This window comes from Rattus norvegicus, chromosome 17 (genome assembly GCF_021556685.1).
Source record: "Rattus norvegicus strain SHRSP/BbbUtx chromosome 17, alternate assembly SHRSP_T2T, whole genome shotgun sequence".
NCBI classification, from domain to species: Eukaryota; Metazoa; Chordata; class Mammalia; order Rodentia; family Muridae; genus Rattus; species Rattus norvegicus.
Genome location: NC_141550.1, coordinates 27,797,367 through 27,818,652, shown reverse-complemented (window position 1 = coordinate 27,818,652; position 21,286 = coordinate 27,797,367). Strand labels below are relative to the sequence as shown.

Sequence of the window (21,286 nt, the reverse complement as noted above, 5' to 3'; positions counted from 1 at the left end):
TCCTGGTCCTACCCTTCCTAGCCATGGGCTTCTAACTCCGCTTTCACTGTTCTGTCAGGGGACTGCTGCATTCTTGTCGATGTTTTGGGATCCCCTACAGTGAATTGTGTGAAAGGGAGAATGCATTCACAGATGGAGTTGGTGGACCTAGGTTCTGGCAAAAGCTTTATCACCGGCAAGCATCCACCATCTTGTTTTCTTGCCTGTGAAAACAGCCATTCACTTATCTTAGAATATTTCTGGGGTGAACCAGCACGCACTTCATAAGAGGTCAAGCTCAGCAGTGTGGTCCCATTGCAAAGAAACTAGGATTTCACTGAGTATTTATTTCTTTATAAAAGATCCATTTTTATTATTTGTCTATGTGTGTTAGGGGTGCTGTACACATGAGTAGGTGCCCTTGGGGGCTGGGAGAGGGCATCAGATTCCCTAGAGCTCAAGTTAGCCACTTGTAGGCTCCCTGATGTGAGTGCTGGAAATTGAACTCCATTCCTCTGTACATACTCTATGCTGAGTCATCTCTCCAGCCCTAGCCATTTATTTCCTTATTGTTTCCACAAGTGCAAACATGAAGAAAAGTCATGTCTTAGCTATCGGTCTGTATTTTTCTATGTTTGACTGACTGATCATTTGATTACAGTCATTAGCATTTTTTGTCATGGTCATTTCTTAATCCCCAGACAAGAGATTCTTAGCTGCTCAGGGACTGGCAAGATGGCTCAGTGGGTAAAGGCACCTGGCACCAAGCCTGACAACTTGAGTTCATACCCTGGACACATGGTATGGAAGAGAAGAACTGACACACACACGAACCCACACATATACACATACACACACATATATATATGTATATATATATATATAAAATATGATAAAAAGATAAGTATTTAGTTGTTTAATGATATCTATTGTCTCATGTGAAGCAGAGACACATGCAGCTTTGAGTGAAAATTTTGATTTTGTAGCATATGGAAAAGAAAGAGAATTCAAGAACAACCAGGCACCCTGAACTCAAGCCTAATGCATGAACGTTAAGTCACCGTTTATTCCAACATTGTTCTATGAACTAACTTCTATTCTGACACCAATGGCCCCCACACGAGATTTAGTCATGGGCCACTTACCATTGCTGATCCAACTCGGCTGACTTTGATGGGGTTCCCTCTGCCAGAAAGGTCCATCTCAGCTTTGTCCATCACATACAAGCAAGCGTCCAGGATGCCATCTTCAAACTGTTTGGGCGATAACGATGAGACGACTGAATCTCCACTCAACCAGACAAGATGGGCCACATGCAAAAATAAGATATGGCCACAGACTACTGCTTACAAATGTGAAGGGACCGCCTGTAACCTCTAGCATGAACTACTGAAGAAAAGGAAAGAATGCATCCTTCTTCTTCTTTTTAACCTTTCAGTAAAGAAGAACCATAAAGGAAGCCGGAAATCTGAACAGAACCAATGGAGGGCCAATGTACTAAAGAACCACATACTGATTCAAGAGGTTTTAGGACACTATAGAAGTTCATTAAGATCCTTCCGACAGATAGATGTCCCAGAGCACAGTGATTTCTCAAAGTCACTTGGAAGTCGTAGAACCTCAAAAGCAACTAGTTTCTATTTTCTCTTTTACTATTATTATTATTATTATTATTATTATTATTATTATTATTATAAGATGGCTGTCTGTTTCCTAATGAGAGACTGTAAGAAAGGACGTGGATTTGGGTGGGTGAGGAGGAGGGGAGGATCCGGGAAGATTGGGAGAGAGGAAACCACAACCAGAATATATCACATGAAAAAAAATCTATTCTCAATTTAAAAAAATAAAAGACTGTAAATGACTGTCAGGTGTGTCACAGGAAGGCGCACCAGCTGTTTTTCTTGAATGTAAAGCAGGAGGAGACCTCATGTAGTGAAAGTCTTTGATACCCTGCTTTGAGAGAAGGTGATTTCTAGAGCCTGGAAGGGCAAGCATTTTAGAGCAGTATTTTAAGACATGGTGGAGGGTGGAGGTAAGGGTGGGGCTAGGAGCTAGTTCAATTTTCTTGGAAACAGACTCTCCTCACAAGTACTTCTAGAATTTTCTTAAAACAGAATAAAGGTCAAATTTTAAAAAATTAAAATGACTGCATGAGGACATTTTAGATCCACTGTACTATAAATATAGTAGAAGATTCCTTTCAATGTAGAAATGTTGGATATTATCCATCCAATTATTGGGACACAAACTACAATCTTAATGGCTAGTTACTATGTAATTGCTTATCAAATCTACCTAGAGAGCTGAATATGGTGTATCCTAGAGAGTTGGTACATACAAAACAATATGTGATTTAGGCATACAAATAATTACTTTCATATATATATATGTATATGTATATGTATATATATATATATATATATATATATATATATATATATATATATATATCCCATTATTTTAGGTCTTACCAAACAGCTTATTTCAGTTGTGTTAGCCAGTAACCATAGCATTAATAATAGCACCATCAGAGAAGTTCGTTTCCCTGCATCTCTGCAAACAGTGAATTTGTTCTGTTATTTTGTCAGAATGATCTAAGTTGATGGCCTTGCTGAGTACAATGCCGAGCCCTTGCTTACTCAAAGTCATGCTTGCCAAGTATAACCTGACAGTGCTGGGATGCCATCCTAATTCTTCTTGATTCTTTTTTGATGACTTTCCCCCTTTACTAGCTATCTATACAGCATCACATTACGATCATCAATGGCCTCACACCTGGTGTAGTTTGGAAATGTTTCAGGTCTTCAGGAGAGTACCACTGAGTTGATAGACCCTTTAGGAGTGGTTGATGCTAGGTACTGAAGTCACAGGAGCACTGACTGCCTTGGGAAGGGATGGATGCAGTCTCTAGGAGTGAACTGCTTCTCTCTAGAGCTGGTGTTACACAACAAGGCTAGCCTATAGGTCTAGCCTGTTATATGCATTCTTAGTTTCCTCTTTCTTTCTCCATGAAGTTGTACTGACATGAAGGGGATCTTTGCAGAGGTTGACCATATGGAACTGCCCAATCTGAAACGTTCAGCTTCCAAATCAATGAGATAAATAAACTCCTTTCCTTTATCAAGAATCCAGCCTCAGTTTTTCTTTTATAGCAACAGAAAACAAAGGCAGCACCTAAAGGCTAGGTCATGGGGACTGGTGGCAAGGGTAACAGACAATCAATATTAAAGGTTGCTTGCCACTTAGAAGAGGTAGGATGGTGATTAGAGGGCCAGACATGAATTAAAAAACAAATCAACTAACACAGACTATAATTTTGATAGGACATCAGAGATGCAGATGGGTAAGCCTGGATACACAATGTAATACTTAGAGGCCCAAGAGAAGCTAGTCACTAAACTGTGGATGGGAAAAAGAGTTCCTGATGGGACTGACAGTTAGACTGTGTGAGAGACACAAGGAGATTCCATATGGACATCAGGAGCCACAACAATATCATGGGACCTGCTGTAGTCAGATACCAAGAAATCTCTCCCCTGACACTCAGAGCAACAATGCGTAGTTCTAGGCATTTCTAGCAGACTCCTCTGAGGGATAAAACACTCATTCCTTTCCTGTTGGTAACCAATTACTGTGTCTAGATCATGGGACATGTATGTATTTGTAGAAACAGGGCAAAACTTCACTTAACCAGTGTCAAGAATACTAAATTGAAATAGTTCAAATTATAATATCTTAAGGAATTACTGTTATCTATTTTTGCCCCTAAATAGTAATTTGAGATTGCAACTGATGGAACCACCTCTGGATATTTTCTGAAGAAATCTAGGTGAGACATCCTTGGAATATTCTTTCCTTAGCAACTGTTGTTAATAGACTCACTCATACTTTAAAATATATACATGGCTTTTCTCTTTTTAAAATTTCTTTCATTACATTTTTGCTTATGTAGTGGTGTGTGCGTGCGTGTGTGTGTGTGTCTGTGTGTGTGTGTGTGTGTGTGCGCGCGCGCGTGTATGTCAGAGAGAGCAGGGGTAGGGAGTGCCCATGTAGGTTTAGGGAAATTTGGGGGGTGTCAGTTTTTTCATTTTACCTTGGGTCCTGTACCAAACTCAGACTGTTTTGTGGTGAGCCATATTACTGGCCCCTGATACTGTTTTTGAAAGTATTCCTTTAAATTTGGCACACCCTTTGCTATATTCTTTTCATTAAAAATATCTCTATAAGCAAAAAGAAAAAAAACAACTTTCAGCCTATTTCAGGTTGAGTAATGGTACTTCATGGTTTCTAAGATGCCAGGGTGTAGCTCGGTGACTGCTGTGTTATCCATAGTCTCCCGATCTCTGGGACATTTGTAATAAGAGGAAGATTGGTGGCTCCAGCTGATAAATTATGCAGTTGTCTCTCTAAGTTCCCACTTCCGTGCACTCTGTCTTGGAGTCTCAGATCCTGAAAAGCAGGAAATTATGCTTTTCTAATATCGATGCACGGCACCCAGCAGTAATAAATGTGACAAAAAATATTAAGGAAAAATGTCCTTGACAGTGACGAATTTTAAATGGCTCACCTGGCCATAGCTCCAGCTTCTGCTCTTGATGTCATTGAAGTCCCCATGAAATATCACTCCGATGTCATTTAGGACGTACTCTTCTCTTTCTTTCTCATCATCCAGATACACAGCGTCTTCTGCATCAGGATGGGAACACAGTGACCTTTAACCAACCACTCCGTTTCCAAACCCCTGCAAGTTCGCAGCATTGCTAGGCTGAGAGTCAATCTACCCAGAGAAAAGATAAGTATTCTGTTTCTCAAAGCATAGCTCATTCCCCAATATTTTTAGCCACGGAGAACATAATCAGTACCAAAGATCAGTCTGTAAATGAGGACATTTGTCAGCAAAATGCTGACAAACTCCGGCTCTGGATGTCTTGAAGCACAATTAAACTGACATGTCTCATTAAACATTCTATGATGCTGGTGCTCCGTGGACTCACAATCAGATTCCGTGGTGGTGCTCAGGCAAATTTCCAACCTGCTGAAGTTAAAAGTAGATCAACTGAAAGGGATGTTTGAAATAAATCTGGGCCATGTGGGAGCGTGCGTCATTTGCTAGCCCTCACTGTGGTCCACTGGTTTGAAGGAGGAAGCAGGCAGTTAGTTATCTCTTAATGAAAAGTCCTTGTGGATGCATAGGTAGGCGTGTGAGCCCAACAAGCCTGTTCGATTAGCTTCAACCATTGCAAGGCCTTTCTAGTGCCTCTAATCTCAAGAAGGCCTTGCTCCCGCCTACTTAGCCATCTGTCTGGTATATATTCCCAGGCTTAGAAAAGCATCTTCCACAGTGGCAGGATCATTCAGGTGTAGACAATACTCAGGTAAATTTGCATTAACTCAAACATGGTCAATCCTGGCTCGGATTGAGGGTAAGGTCTATTGTGTCTTTCTGTTCTTCTTCAGTCTATCTATTAGCCCTTAAAGCTATGTCCTCTTTATTCTCTGGTCCACTAAAGAAGTCTCTGTCTTGTGTAGTAATGCTCAGCTCTGGCCAAACATTACAGTCACCTGGAGAGATTTACCAATGAAATTCTCAAAATATACATACATACATACATACATACATACATACATACATACTTCCTTATTTGATGTTAGGACTTGGATTTTAAGTGTGCTCCAAAGACCCTTGCATTACCAGCTTAGCCTGTGGCCTGTGACAATATCAGGAGATGGTGGAGTGTTTATACATCAGGGGCTTGAGGAAGGAAGTGAGGTCACTGAGAGAGTGCATTTGAATGGGGTTTTGAACCCTGGTCCCTTTCTCTCTCTTCTTCATTTTCTGGCCGCTGTGGACAGGTTCCTCATCACACACTTTTGCCACAGTGTTCTGCCTCACCACAGCCCGAAGGCAATGGTCCAAGTGACCACAGGCTAAAACTCAAACCATAAGTCAATAATAAACCTTTTTTTTAAAAATGGATTTGTCTTGGGCAATTTGTTTCTGCACTGCAAACTGGCTAACACACCCATGCTGTACTTTGCATCATTTAAGTCTGAACCCCAGGGTGGGATCAGATACAGACATGGGGAGTTTGTTTTGTTTCTTAGCGTCCTCCAGTGATTCTCATAGCAACCAAAGTCACACCCATCATTCCTCCAAGAATGGCTGAAAGACAAGCAACATCAGTATCCTTGGTAGCCTGAGAAAAACACCAGTCCTCTATCACTTTGTGTCCCCTCCCACACCCCTTAGTCTTGGAGAGTCAGAGTCTGCGTGACAACTGATGGGATCATGGGGGAATAACAAGCACGGTGGGGTCTGACAGGGTCTACTTGATCCCCATCCTACCCTCTCCTGAACTTTTCAATAAAACCCTTAGGAATTCCTACGTGTAGTCTCCAGCAATTTCTTGTAGCCTTTCTTCCCAGTCTTTGCCTCTTGCTTCTCATTGTCATCGTTCTCGTACACACACCACACACACACACACACACACACACACACTCCATGATTGTTCTCTTACCATAAAGACCCCATCTCTTGTGATCCTCCTGCTCTGTAGCTCTCTATGCACTATTACACTCAGTTCTACCTGACACATCTTTATGTAAATCAAAGCAATATTTTAAAAACACAAAGGAAATATATTATATTTAATTGTACATTTAAAACTTTTGTGTATCATATATTACAAACTTTAAAGCATGTGAAAAATTGGAGAAATACTTCCAAAGATAATTGTTACTTATTTATAAGTATTGGCAAAAATTTCCCTGTATGCAAAGAATTCTGGTAAATTGAAAAAGACTTCCCAAAATATACAAAAGAAAATTAGAAAATGAGAGCCAGTTTGTAAAGGGGGAATTGCAAATGGAAGACAAATACAGAAAACATAATTTATTAAATAGTAACCTCAAACTGTGAAATAATAAAAGTGACATTTATAATAAGCATATGTATAATAGTGGATTTAAACTTAAAAGACCCAGTGTCAGCTAATGTGCCATACTGCCAATCTACTGATAAGATTGTAGCTACAGTATTTAAAAAAATTGGCAACTGTTTCATTGATAGAGACCTAGCTTCAGTATAAAGCTTGGATCTATCTATCCAGTGAAAATATTTCAGAGGTGCATCAGAAATATTTGCAAGAAATACAAAAATCTTGAAATGTTTTCCAATTTTCCTAGAATATAAGAAACATTTGGCCATTGAATTATACTTGAAAGAAACTTTAACTGTAAGAGGAAATGTGTCTGTAACAAAGCAAAACTTAGATGTGGAAACAAATCAAATGTGAAAAATGTTCAGTCAGGTGTGAAAACCTGGATCCATATACTTCCGTTATTACTATATATTACTTGAAAAGACTGAAAATGCGTTTGTATATATGCACACCAAATGAAAATCATTGGGGAATCCATAAAGAACACCATAACTGTGTCCAGAAGAACTGAGAAATTCTTAGATAAAAAAATTCAAGAACAAGATAAATATGAGAAAAGGTATAGTGGTTTGAAAGAAATGGCCCATAAGCTCATGTTTGAATGTTTGGTTCCCAGTCCATAGAACTGTTTGGGAAGGATTAGGAGTTGTGGTCTTGTTGGAGGGGTGTATAAGTGGGGGTGGACTTTGATATTTAATAATCCCAGGTCAGGGCCCATGTTTTATCTATCTATCTATCTATCTATCTATCTATCTATCTATCTATCTACCTATCTATCTATCTATCTATCTATCTATCTATCTATCTATCTATCTATCTATCTATGCCTGCTGCCTATCAATCAGGATGTAAAGCTCTCAGCTACTGCTCCAACATGCCTGTCTGCTTCCCATCACGATAATGATACACCAACCCTCTAAAACTCTAAACAAATCCCCAGTTAAATGCTTTTTTTTATAAGAGTTGTCTTGGTCATGATGTCTTCCCACAGTAATATAAAAGTAACTAGAACAAGAGGCAAAGTAAATTGCTATTTAAAAAATATTACAACATTGGGTCAAGAAACACGAGACTAGGCTGAAACTTTTCTTCCTGAAAGGAAACAAGGAAATCATCCAAGATCCCGGGGGTTATGACCGCAGAATAGCTAATGCTGGAGAAACAAAAGTCATTGTAAAAGGGTAGAAGACTTCAGATATTTTAGAATTAATAATGATTTTAAAGTATATTGGCCATCTTCATAAAGTACTAGGAAACAGCTTACTAATTTGAACACAGAGAAATCAGGAAAGACTGAGAAACTAACATGCTAATATAGAAGAAATGATAGAGATATAGATGGCTATTTATAACTCCCAATGAAATTATAGGAGTAAGCTTATGGTATCATTAGCCCAAAGGAGAGCTTTAGAATGGATTACTAATGCAATAGAATCATATTCTATTGATTAATCTAAACATCCATATCTATTGATTGAAGACGTGCTAGGCATGTGGTAGGAAGCGTTTTTATACCACCAAGAAAACATTCAGAATGTTTGAGACTGAATTCTACCTAGATATTTAGATATAAGTAACTACTTAGCAGAAAATGCCAAGGGGGTTACAAGCACATATTTTATGACTAAGAATATAGCATGTTCTACATGGCAATGCTGTTACAGCAATGAGTTTATGGTAAAGAAAATAAACAAATGGCGATGATTGTTGAAAACATACCAAAAAGTTCAAATTATAAGCACTGTTTTGAACAACAAAAAGCCTCTAAAGCAAATTTTAGATTGGTAAAATTTGGCTAAGGACTGGGCAACCAAGAACTCTTGTTGATTTTATTATCATAATTCTATAGTCATATGGTCAACACCAGGAACATACTCAGAGATGTGAATTTTCCATCTTTATTATTTTCCGAACATCATAAAGTGTTTTCATGGAAACTAAAGCAGTTATGATGTCACTAGGATATAACATTATGGAACTACTACTTTATATCAAATTGGTCATTGGAAGACATGCAGTTGTGTGCCACATGACTTATGTGTGTGCACAGATACACATGAATCTATGTATGACATGATTGTTGTCAAGTCTGGGAGTTATGTAAATGGACTTCATGGTATTAGGTCTTCTGCTTTTGGGTTTGTTTGAAAATTTTGTATGATAAAAATAAGCTTTCCCAATGGGTGTGAAAGAGAACTTCAGTAAGTGAAAACATTCCAAAGCTTCTAATTAGAGGTAAAAATTCAAAAGATTTAAATTCATCAATACAATCAAAATAAACTCAACCAACATGCCACTCAGACTTTAGAATCCTGAATACTAACTCAAAATGTTGACTGAAACAAAGAATTTGGAAAAAAATTACTGGAGTAAAAATTTTTTTAAAAACGAAAAAGAAAAGAAAGAGAAGGTGGAAGATTCCTTCTGACTTTGGCAAACTTTGATTTACGGGGATTTAGTAGATGTGCAACAAGAAGGTCATTGCATGTACTTGTTTCAGAGCCATGTGGCCTTATATCTTTGTTGTTTCCTTTAGAGAAATATAGTCTGGGAAACCCACTGGTCCAACAATGAGTGTCTTCACATGAATCTCTCATGGGAAGTTGAACTAATTGATGTAGAGGCCCCATCTAAATGAGCCCAATTCCAAGACCTTTAGAAAAAATGCTCATCTCTGCATGCCATAAGGTTTCCTGGTTCTAACTTACAGAGTCTTACTGTGACTGCAACTAACAGAAGCAGGGTTATAATCAAAACTAATATTGGCATGGAAACATATAACACTTAGGTGTACATTAGATCTTAATATAGAGAGATGTTTTTTAAAACCTTTGAGCAATGATTGATCTGATCACTACTTGGTGTTATGATTACTGCGTGTCCATATGGTAAAGAAGTTTCTGTGACATCTTATTTACCTGTGACACGAAAGCATATTGACAGGTTTAAGATCTGCATGTGTCTCTTTCTATTGATTCTTAGCTTCTTCAACATGTTCCACATAATGCCACATACAGAAGCAAAACCCACATTAAATATATGCCAAGATCCCTAATAATCAGAGAGATGCAAGTTAAAATAACAGTAAAATAATCATGATTTACCACTTTATCATCAAACATTAAAACAAATGCTAACACCTGATAAGGGTAAGGAGAAATGGGTATCATCACATATTGTGTTTGTTCTATAAGACATGGTGCCTTTTACTAAGAGGTTGATTATAGTTTAAATTGTGTGTGTGTGTGTGTGTGTGAGAGAGAGAGAGAGAGAGAGAGAGAGAGAGAGAGAGAGAGAGAGAATATGTACACATTAAAGTAACTACCAGAAAAGGAAAGGCCAGGAGAGAACTTCAGAGCTAGAGATGGAGATAGTGAGCTATCATTTGGGAGCTGGGAACTAAACTCTTGTCCTCTACAAGAACAGTATGTTCTCTTAATTATCAAGCCATCTCTCCAGCACCAATACTATAGCTTTTTAAAGGAGCAATTTGGTAGTGCCTATGCAAATTTTAAATGTGAACTTACCACTAATATTAAACTATATGCTATTTCTGAGTATCTATAGAAACATATTTGTATAAAATGTATGTAAAGCATTCAAAACGACATGTTATCTAAATCACTGTAAACAATAGATATGAACTGGTATAGAAAACTCTCCCAGATAAATAGTGTAGGGAAGCAAGGAAAGTATGTAACTATATTGTAGTTAAAAATCCAAATGCTTAGCTGGGCAGTGGTGGCACACATCTTTTATCACATCTCTAGGGAGGCAGAGGCAGAGGCAGAGGCAGAGGCAGAGGCAGAGGCAGAGGCAGAGGCAGAGGCAGAGGCAGAGGCAGAGGCAGAGGCAGAGGCAGAGGCAGAGGCAGAGGCAGAGGCAGAGGCAGAGGCAGAGGCAGAGGCAGAGGCAGAGGCAGAGGCAGAGGCAGAGGCAGAGGCAGAGGCAGAGGCAGAGGCAGAGGCAGAGGCAGTTGGATATCTGAGGTTGAGGCAAGTCTAGGCTACACAGTGAGTTCCAGGACAGTCAGGGATCTATAGAGAACACTTACCTTGGGAAAAAAAATCTGAAATATGTATACAGTTGTTTTTTTATGGATAGTCTCTAGGATTGGAAAATGGTTACTTGCTTTTGTGTCATATGTGTGAATGTATGTACATATTCTAAAAGACTATATTGCATTAATTGTCAATTAAAATAAAAACCACTAAAATGTATTAAATGTATTAACATCAAAATATTAATAGTTGTTCTCTCTGATTTATAGATATAACAGAAACATGGTGAAACTAACAGAAATTATGAGCCAAATGGATTTAACAGATATCTATAAAACATTTCATCCTAAAACAAAAGAATATACCTTCTTCTCAGCACCTCATGGTACCTTCACCAAAATTGACCATATAATTAGTCACAAAGCAGGCCTCAACAGATATAAGAAGATTAAAATAATCCCATTTATCCTATCAAATCACCATGGACTAAGACTGATCTTCAATAACAACAAAAACAACTCAAAACCCACATACACGTGGAAGGTGAATAACTCTCCACTTGACGATAATTTGGTCAGAGAAGAAATAAAGAAAGAAAGTAAATACCTTTTAGAATTTAATGAAAGTGAAGTCACAACATACCAAAACTTATGGGACACAATGAAAGCAGTGCTAAGAGGAAAACTCATAGCGCTGAGTGACTTCATAGAGAAATTGGAGAGAGCATACACTAGCAGCTTAGCAGCACATCTGAGAGTCTAGAACAAAAAGAAGCAAATTGTCCCAAGAGGAGAAGATGGCAGGAAATAATCAAACTCAAGGCTGAAATCAACCAAGTAGAAACAAAAAGAACTATACAAAGAATCAACTAAACCAGGAGTGGTTCTTTGAGAAAATCAACGAGATAGATAAACCCTTAGCCAAACTAACCAGAGGGCACAGATAGAGCATCCAAATTAACAAAATCAGAAATACAAATGGAGTCATAACAAAAGAAACCAAAGAAATTTTTAAAAAAATTACCAGATCCTACTACAAAAGCCTCTATTCAACAAAACTGGAAAATGTGGAGAAAATGGATAATTGTCTAGAGAGATACCATAAACCAAAGTTAAATCAGGATCAGATAAATCATCTAAACAACTTCATAACTCCTAATGAAATAGAAGCACTCATTAAAAGTATCCTGACCAAAAAAGCCTAGGACCAGATGGTTTTAGTGCAGAATTCTATCAGACCTGCAAAGAACTTCTACTACCAATACTCTTCAACCTACCACACAAAATAGAAAGAGAAGGAACACTACCTAATTATTTCTGTGAAGCCACAGTTATACTGATAACAAAACAACACAAAGACCCTACAAAGAAAGAGAATTTCAGACTAATTACCATTATGAATATTGATAAAATTCTCAAAAACCAAATCTAAGAACACATCAAAATGATCATCCATCATGATCAAGTATGCTTCATCCCAAGGATACAGAGATGTTTCAATATACAGAAATCCAGCAACGGAATGCAATATATAAACAAACTCAAAGAAAAAAAACCACATGATCATCTCATTAGATGCTGAGAAATCATTTGACAAAATTCAACAGCCTTCTTGTTAAAAGTCTTGGAAACAACAGGAATTCAAGGCCTTTATCTAGACATAGTTAAAGCAAACCAGTAGCCAACCTCAAACTAAATGGAGAGAAAACTTGAAGCTCACTAAAATCAGGGACTAGACTAGGCTGACCACTCTTTCCCTGCTTATTCAATATAGTACTCAAAGTTCTAGCCAAAGCAATTAGTCAACAAAAGGAGTTCAAAGAGATACAAATTGAAAAGGAAGAATTTAAAATATCACTATTTGCAGATGACTTGATTTATACTTAACTGACCCCAAAAATCCCACCAGAGAATTCCTTCAGCTTATAAGCAGCTTCAGCAAAGTGGCTGGATATAAAATTAACTCAAATAAATCAGTAGCTTTCCTCTACTCAAAGGACAAATGGGCTGAGAAAGCAATTAGGGAAACGACACCCTTCACAATAATCACAAATAATATAAAATATCTTGGTGTGACTCTAAGCAAGCAAGTGAATGATCTGTACGGCAAGAACTCCAAGTCTCTGAAGAAAGAAATTGAAGAAGACCTCAGAAGTTGGAAAGATCTCCCATGATCATGGATCACCAGGATTAACATAGTAAAAAATGGCCATCTTACCAAAAACAATCTATGGATTCACTGCAATTCCTATCAAAATTCCATGGAAACTCTTCACAGAGGTAGAAAGAGCAATTCTCAAATTCAGTTGGAACAACAGAAAATCCATGATAGTGAAAGATATTCTCAACAATAAGAGAACTTCTGGGGTAATCACCATTCCTGACCTCAAGCTCTACTATGGAGCAATAGTGAAAAAACCTGCATGGTATTGATACAGAGTCAGGAAGGTAGATCATTGGAATAGAATTGAACACCCAGAAATGAATCTACATACCTATGGTCACTTGATCTTTGACAAAGAAGCTAAAATCATCCAGTGGAAGAAAAGATAGCATATTCAACAAGTGGTGCTGTCTTAAGTGAAGGTTGGCATGTAGAAGAATGCAAATTGACCCATTCTTATTTCTTTGTACAAAGTTCAAGTCCTAGTGGATCAGAGACTTCCACATAAAACCAGATACACTGAATCTATTGGAAGAGAAATTGGGAAAGAGCCTTGAACAATCAGCACAGAGAAAAATTTCCTGAACAGAACACTAATGGCCCAGGCTCTAAGATCAACTATAGACAAATGGGATCTCATAAAACTGAAAAGGCAAAGGCTTCTGTAAGGCAAAGGGCACTGTCATCAGGACAAAAAGGCAACCTACAGATTGGGAAAATAACTCTTTACCAATCCTATATTTGATAATAGGCTAATATCTAATATATACAAAGAACTCAAGAAGTTAGACTCCAGAGAACCACTATCCCTATTAAAAATGAGGTACAGAGCTAAAGAATTCTCAGCTGAGGAATACTGAACGGCTGAGAAGCACCAGAAGAAATGTTCACCATCCTTAGTAATCAAGGAAATGCAATTCAAAACAACCCTGAGATTCTACCTCACACCTGTCAAAATATCTAAGATCAAAAATCCAGGTGACAATCACAGAAAAACACACATGGTATGCACTCATTGATAAGTGGCTATTAGCTCAAATGCTTGAATTACCCTAGATGCCTAGAACAAATGAAACTCAAGACGGATGAGACTCACTCCTTCTTTAAAAGGGGAACAAGAATACCCTTGGCAGGGAATAGAGAGGCAAAGCTTAAAACAGACACAGAAGGAACACCCATTCAGAGCCTGCCCCACATGTGGCCCATGCATATAGAGCCATCCAATTAGACAAGATGGATGAAGCAAAGAAGTGCAGGCCGACAGGAGCCGGATGTAGATCTCTCTCGAGAGACACAGCCAGAATACAGCAAACACAAAGGCGAATACCAGCAGCAAACCACTGAATTGAGAATAGGACCCCCGTTGAAGGAATCAGAGAAAGGACTGGAAGAGCTTGAAGGGGCTCGAGACCCCATATGTACAACAATGCCAAGCAACCAGAGCTTCCAGGGACTAAGCCACTACCTAAAGACTATACATGGACTGACCCTGGACTCTGACCTCATAGGTAGCAATGAATATCCTAGTAAGAGCACCAGTGGAAGGGGAAGCCCTGGGTCCTGCTAAGACTGAACCCCCAGTGAACTAGATTGTTGGGGGAGGGCGGCAATTGGGGGAGGATGGGGAGGGGAACACCGATAAGAAAGGGGAGGGGAGAGGGGGATGTTTGCCCGGAAACCGGGAAAGGGAATAACACTCGAAATGTATATAAGAAATACTCAAGTTAATAAAAAAAAATCCAGGTGAGAACAAATGCTGGCAAGGATATGGAGAAAGAGGAATACTCCTCCATTATTGGTGGGGTTGCAAGCTGTTACAACCACTCTGAAAAATCAGTCTGGTGCTTCCTCAGAAAACTGGACATACTACTACCTGAGGACCTAGTTATACCACTCCTGGGCATATAGCCAAAAGATGCTCCAACATATAACAAGGATACATGTACCAATATGTTCATAACAGCCTTATTTATAATATCCAGAAGCTGGAAAGAACTGAGATATCCCTCGACAGAAGAATGGGTACAGAAAATGTGGTATATTTACACAATGAAGTGCTACTCAGCTATTAAAAACAATGACTTTATGAAATTCATAGGCAATTGGATGAAACTAAAAAAATATCATTCTAAGTGAGATAACCCAATCACAAAAGAGTACACATGGTATATACTTACTGATAAGTAAATATTAGCCCAAAAGCTTGGAATACCCAAGATACAACTTACAGACCATATGAAGCTCAAGAAGGAAGACCAAAGTGTGGGTGCTTCAGTCCTACTTAGAAAGGGGACCAAAATGATCATGGGAGGTAGAAGGTGGGAGGGACTTGGGAGGAAGAGAGGAGGGCAAGAGGAAAAAAGAGAAGCAAGATGAGGTGTGGGAGGAGATGGGGGTGATGTACAGAGGGTCAGCAAATTGAAGAGTTGTGTAGCAATGGGGGGATGGGAAACAGGGGTATCCACCAGAAAGTCCCAGATGCCAGGAAAGCAAGAGGTTCCCAGGACCCAACGGGGATGGTTATTAGCTGAAATATACAACAAAGAGGAGAGAGAATCTGTAGAGACCCCGTGGAAAGATTAGGCACACTCCCTGTTTGAGGGATGGGATCACTCACTCTTCTCAAAAATTTTAACCCAGAATTGCTCTTGTCTAAAGGAAATACAGGGACAAAGAGTGGAGCAGAGACTGAAGTAAAAGTCATCTAGAGACTGCCCTACCTAGGGATTCATCCCATATGCAGCCATCAAACCCAGACACTATTGCTGATGCCAAGAAGTACTTGCTGACAGGAGCCTGATATAGCTGTCTCTTGAGATGTTCTGCCAGATCCTGACTGATACAGATACAGATACAGATGCTTATAGCCAACCATCAGACTGAGCACTGGGAACCCCAATGGAGGAGTTGGGAGAAATACTGAAGGAGCTGAAGAATTACAATATCAACCAACCAGATGCCCCAGAGCTCCCAGGGACTAAACCACCAACCAAAGAGTACACATGGATGGACTCATAGCTCTAAGTGAATATGTAGCATCAATGGGAGGGGATGCCCTTGGTCCTGTGGAGGTTTGATGCCCCAGCATAGGGGAATTCTAGGGTGATGAGGTGGGAGAGGATGGACGGGAAAACACCTTCATAGAAGCAGAGGGAAGGGGTGGGATTGGGGGTTTGGGGAGGGGAAAACAGGAAGGGGGATAACATTTAAAATGTAAATAAACAAAATAACCAATAAAACATTTTAAAAAGTAATTTTAAAAAGATCAATAAGGCTGCAATTATCAACGTCTTCGAGTCTTCATTACCTGTCATATTACTGGAACTTAAGTTTTCTTGTGTTATTTTCAGAACGGGCTGGATTATGCCTGGATTTCTTATTTTTCAATGGCATTAGAGGAACACTTTTCTACTTCTTGAAGATGGCCCCTGACTCACTGCAAATTTGATCATTTATTAAACAAATATATATTTAATATCTGCCACACACTTTCAATATTCAGGAGGCCTTGGCAGAATTGTTAGTTTAAGACTAAGATTGGGTCACATATAAGACTTTTGCTTTCAAAACACACAAAGAAACCACCAACCCTATCCAACCAACTCATTGAAACTCGTGAAGATTAGTACAATGAGAAAGGTACTACATTAGAGCCATTTTTCACACAAGGGAGCTGAGGCAGGGGCCAGGCAATTGAGTTTCCCAAGGCCACAATGGTAGTGAGATTTGAAACCAGGATTTGACTGTCCACTGTCTTCCAAACCACCAGTGCAGCAGGTCACTGTCTCAGGCACTCAGCACCATGGTAAGGATGGCGCACACACCCAGTAGGAAGTGAGTAAATGCTGTCACAGATTTGAGAGATGAAGACAATGTCTTTAGCTTAGACTGTGAGAGAGGTCCAAGAAAGTAAGAATTTACCATTGTGCTGTGAGTTACTATTGATGGGGCATTATAAATCTGAGATCTGTGAACAGGCAGAGTTCTATGATCCACACCAGGATAACCTGACTTAAATCTTACCTCAAACCAGGCAGCCATAATCATGAATCCTCAACAAGGCAAGGAATAGGAAACCCCAATTTTAATTTTAAATGTGTTTATGATTTTTAAAGAAGATTAAAGGTAGAAAGCTGCACTTTACGTCCCCTGTTTTATTCAGTTCTGTCCCTTTAAAATACAGCTGTTCAAAAATGAATGATTTAAAAAAAAAAAAAGGTACGTCACTATGGAAACTCCCCAAACTCAATATTTTAGAAAGGATAGTAAAAATAGGGAAATGTAATCATATTAATATTTAGATATTTAGCTGGAGGTGGTTGTTTTTGTTTGTTTTAATATTTGGGATTGGTTTCAGAAGGGGAATGAGTTTTATCAGTTCCAAGAGAAATTCGATTTCTGTTTAGCCAAGTGGACACTGTGAACAAGGAAAACAAACTAATGACTAATCTTTGTTCTAGAAGCCCCAAGATTTAGACTGCTTGATGGCCGGTGTGCACATGTGAAGGAGTTTTGGGGGAGGAAACACAAAGGCGAAGTCAGGAGTAGGTGTCTAAAGAATCAAATGTTCTATTGGGTCTACTAAGAACTGGGTTCTAAGTAACTTTTGGCAAAGGACCTTGAGATTAAACTTGGAGGTAAACAGATTACACAGGGCGCCACTGGAGGATGTGACCCAGTCTCTCCATTTGTTTTCCCTGGCAGATGTGACGAAGGACACCTCAGCATGCTCTGTAAATACTCACCCTTCCAGGGTGACTAACAATGTACACGTGGCAGCAGTAAAGAATGACGACCTCATTTATTTTACTGTTCCTTTGCGGAGAATTTTGAGGTAGTTAAAAATAAAAGAAAATTGTGGGCTGCAAAAAATTTAAGACTCACATATAAGCCTGATTTCGGGCCATCCCTTTGGACATTACCACTGGCCTCTCATCCAGAATAAGGAATACTTTAAGACAGAACATATAAGGACAAATGCCAAGTCCACTGATTTTTAGTATCTATATAGCCTCTTTGGGAGAAGAAGGCCACCCATCAGTGTGTAGGTTGAAAAACTCCTGATATTTACACGCTCTTTTAAAGTTAAAGCAGATCCCATATCTGATACCACTAAGAATATGGGTTTAAGAAGACAACAGCTGAAGGAACAAAGAAACCATGGTAGTAGAAAGGCATTTCCATCAAGGGTTGGTCTTGCTTCTAATCCTTTAGGGATAACAATGTCTCCAGCCCTTCAAAAAGACAAAGGATAATCAGTCACTCTTTCAGAGAAGGCATAGATTCACAGGAAGGGTCAAGACACTTTTGGCTGATCTCCCTTTTACTGCTTGGCGTCCCTTTTTTGTGAAAGTTGAGGTGAATCACAACAGGGATCAGTCTGCTGGCTGTGTGCCCTGCAGGCATGCTAGAGATAACTTTTTGCTTCCGACAATGGAACACACCAGAATTATAAAGAAAGGCATTTCCAGAATCTGGTCTTTTTATTCTGGAAAATCCCAAACCACTTCGATCTTGATAGTCTACTGTAGCCATTCAGGAGTCCTTTGCCTTATATCTGTTAACTCCAGTATAGAAGGGGACAAATGAGACTCTAGAGGGTCTTCAGTGACAGGGCCATTATCATTCTCTGGAAAAAAATGGCACATGATGCTATAGCATGCACCAGTTTGTGATTTTATTTGGTGTGTGCTACTTTGTTGGTTTGGCTGGTTGAGGACTTTTTAGTTTATGTGCCTTCAGAAAGTGAACTATTATTCATGAAGCAATTGTACAAAGAAAATGTCAGGAATTCTTTGCTTAGCCTGTATCCTCTGAGGGGACCTGTGTCTGTACCAGCATGGTTTAATTTCTTTTCTTTTCCTTTTCTCCAAAAAAGAGTTTTCATCCCATCTTATAGCTATCAAACTTGTTTTCTTTCTGAGGGTTTGTATGACATTCCAATATTGACAGTTATACAGAATTGCGTCTGCTGGCCATCTAAATGTTTCTCTAGATACAGATTCTAGTTAGTTGACTTTCTATTATGATAAAAACTGTGACAAAAAACAACTTGTGGGGGAAATGGTTTACTTTTTCTACAGCCTTCTTCTACTCAAGGAATTCAAGGTAGATACCTGGAGGCTGGAGCTGGAGCAGTTCATCGCTTTCTGGCTTCCCTTGGCTTGCTCAGCCTGCTTTCCTATACAACTCAGAACTACCTGCATAGCAGTGTTCCTGCCCATTCACACATCAGTCATTATTCAAGAAAATGGCCACCACACACACACAGACACACACACACACACACACACACACACACACACACACACACACGCTCACACACACACACACGCTCACAATCAAGTCTGATAAGTTTAGTTTGTGTCCAGTTGACAAAACTCTAACCAGCCCAAGAAATGGCTTCTGTCTTAAAAATACAACAGTTGCTATAAATGGATCCAGACACCCAAGTGTTTGTCCCAGTTTGTTTCCTAATTTTCTATATGACCTTAACTGATTCATATGATGTCAGGAGGCCTGTTTCCTTTTTGAAATATGAGCATCACAATTTGATCTTGGCCTCTAGGTGTGGTGATCATTAATTCAGCTCTAATTCTGAGCTTCCGGTGAATGAGGGCGACCCTATCCTTCTGTCCCCTCCTCTTCCCTTTTAGTCTCCTACTCTCCAATTCTCTTTTTTAACTCCCCTCCCTCTTTTCTTCTCTTATATCCATTTTGTCTTTCCTTCCTTTTTTGAAAGAAAAAAAAAAAGCTCATCATGTAACCAAAGCTGGCCTAGAACTGGTAACTCTGTTTCATCTTCCCAGCCTTCCGCTGGGATTACCCTTGTACATCACCACACCCAGCCAAAGGTCACATTTTTCCAAACACATGAGCTATGAAGATATAATCTGTGCGCATACTTTGAAGAGTGTGAAAATTATGCCACAGAAGTAAACACAAGCCACATTCATGAATACAACTCTAGACTAGAGACTTTCATCCTCTCCCCCTCGCAGAACCACCTTGTAGAATTGTTCCTGTGAGTTGCCTGGGGTCCCTTCTGATTTCAGTACCACTTGGAATGATGTTCACTTGGTGTAAAAAGAATGATGATGTAGATGGTGGAATGAGTGATTTGGCTATCTTTCTTACCTCATTATTCTCCAAGCAGGGCTCATAGAGGCTCACAGAGACTGAAGCAGCAATCATGGAGCCTGGATGGGTCTATGATAGGTCCTCTGCATACATGCTATGATTGCTAAGCTTGTGTTTTTGTTGGGCTCCTAACAGTGTGAGTAGAGGTGTCTCTGACTCTTTTACCTGATCACAAGAGGGTCTTTCTCCAAATGGGTTGCCTTTTCCAGTCTTGATATGAGGGTTTGTCTTAATTATATCTTGTTATGCTGTGTTGGTTGATATCACTGGGAGGCCTTGTCTTTTCTGAAGGGAGACAGAAGGACAGTGGATCTGGGAGAGAGGGGAGGTGGGAGCTAGCTCAGAGGAAGCTGTGGTCAGGATGTAGTGTTAGGAGAAGAGAATAAAAACAGAAAAAGAAGGAATGAAAGAAAGGAAGGAAGAAGGAAAGGAAAAAAGGAAGGAAGGAAGGAAGGAAGGAAGGAAGGGAAGGGAAGGAAAGGGAAGGGAAGGAAGAAACAAAGAAACAAAGAGTACATTCTATAACCAAAGTAGAGCCTGAAGCCTCAGAGACTCGAAGCATGTTCCAGGATTTTCCCACAGGTCCTGATGCGATTGCCATGGAGAACCTGAATTAATTAGCCGAACTATAGGCCATATTCTGTCTCTGCTTTGTGGACATTTGAGTCTACTCAAACATATCATTATAATATACTGAGAGCTGATTTAGTAACTGATGTGCTATTGTGTGGTAGTGTTCTCAGGGATGAGTGAGGTACTCAACTATACTGGTACTGGTTGCTCTGTCTTTGGCTCCAACTTGGTCAGAGGACCCTGTTTTATGCTCTTGTCTGGCTGTGACTTATTTTAGCAGTATTTTTTTTACAATTGTAATTAGATTTTATTGACACCTCACTTGTAAAATCCTGTTAGTACCTACCTCTGTGAGGGCAAAGTTCTGTCATTCTTAGTGCCTGTCCGTCCCTAGTGCTGAATTAAGCACTGAGACCTTAATATCTGCTAATTAATAAGCAATATTGTTGTTATAATAAGCATAGGTTATTGTGTTGCCATGGCCAC

General features: G+C 39.3%; 1 protein-coding gene across 1 annotated transcript in view; it reads right to left on the bottom strand.

The window, feature by feature from the left end:
* F13a1 (coagulation factor XIII A1 chain) overlaps positions 1 to 21,286 on the bottom strand; it is a 176,694-nt gene that overhangs the window by 95,810 nt on the left and 59,598 nt on the right. The window contains 2 exon segments of the mRNA NM_021698.2: positions 1,125 to 1,232; positions 4,550 to 4,668. Coding sequence (NP_067730.2) covers positions 1,125 to 1,232; positions 4,550 to 4,668 — 227 coding nt within the window.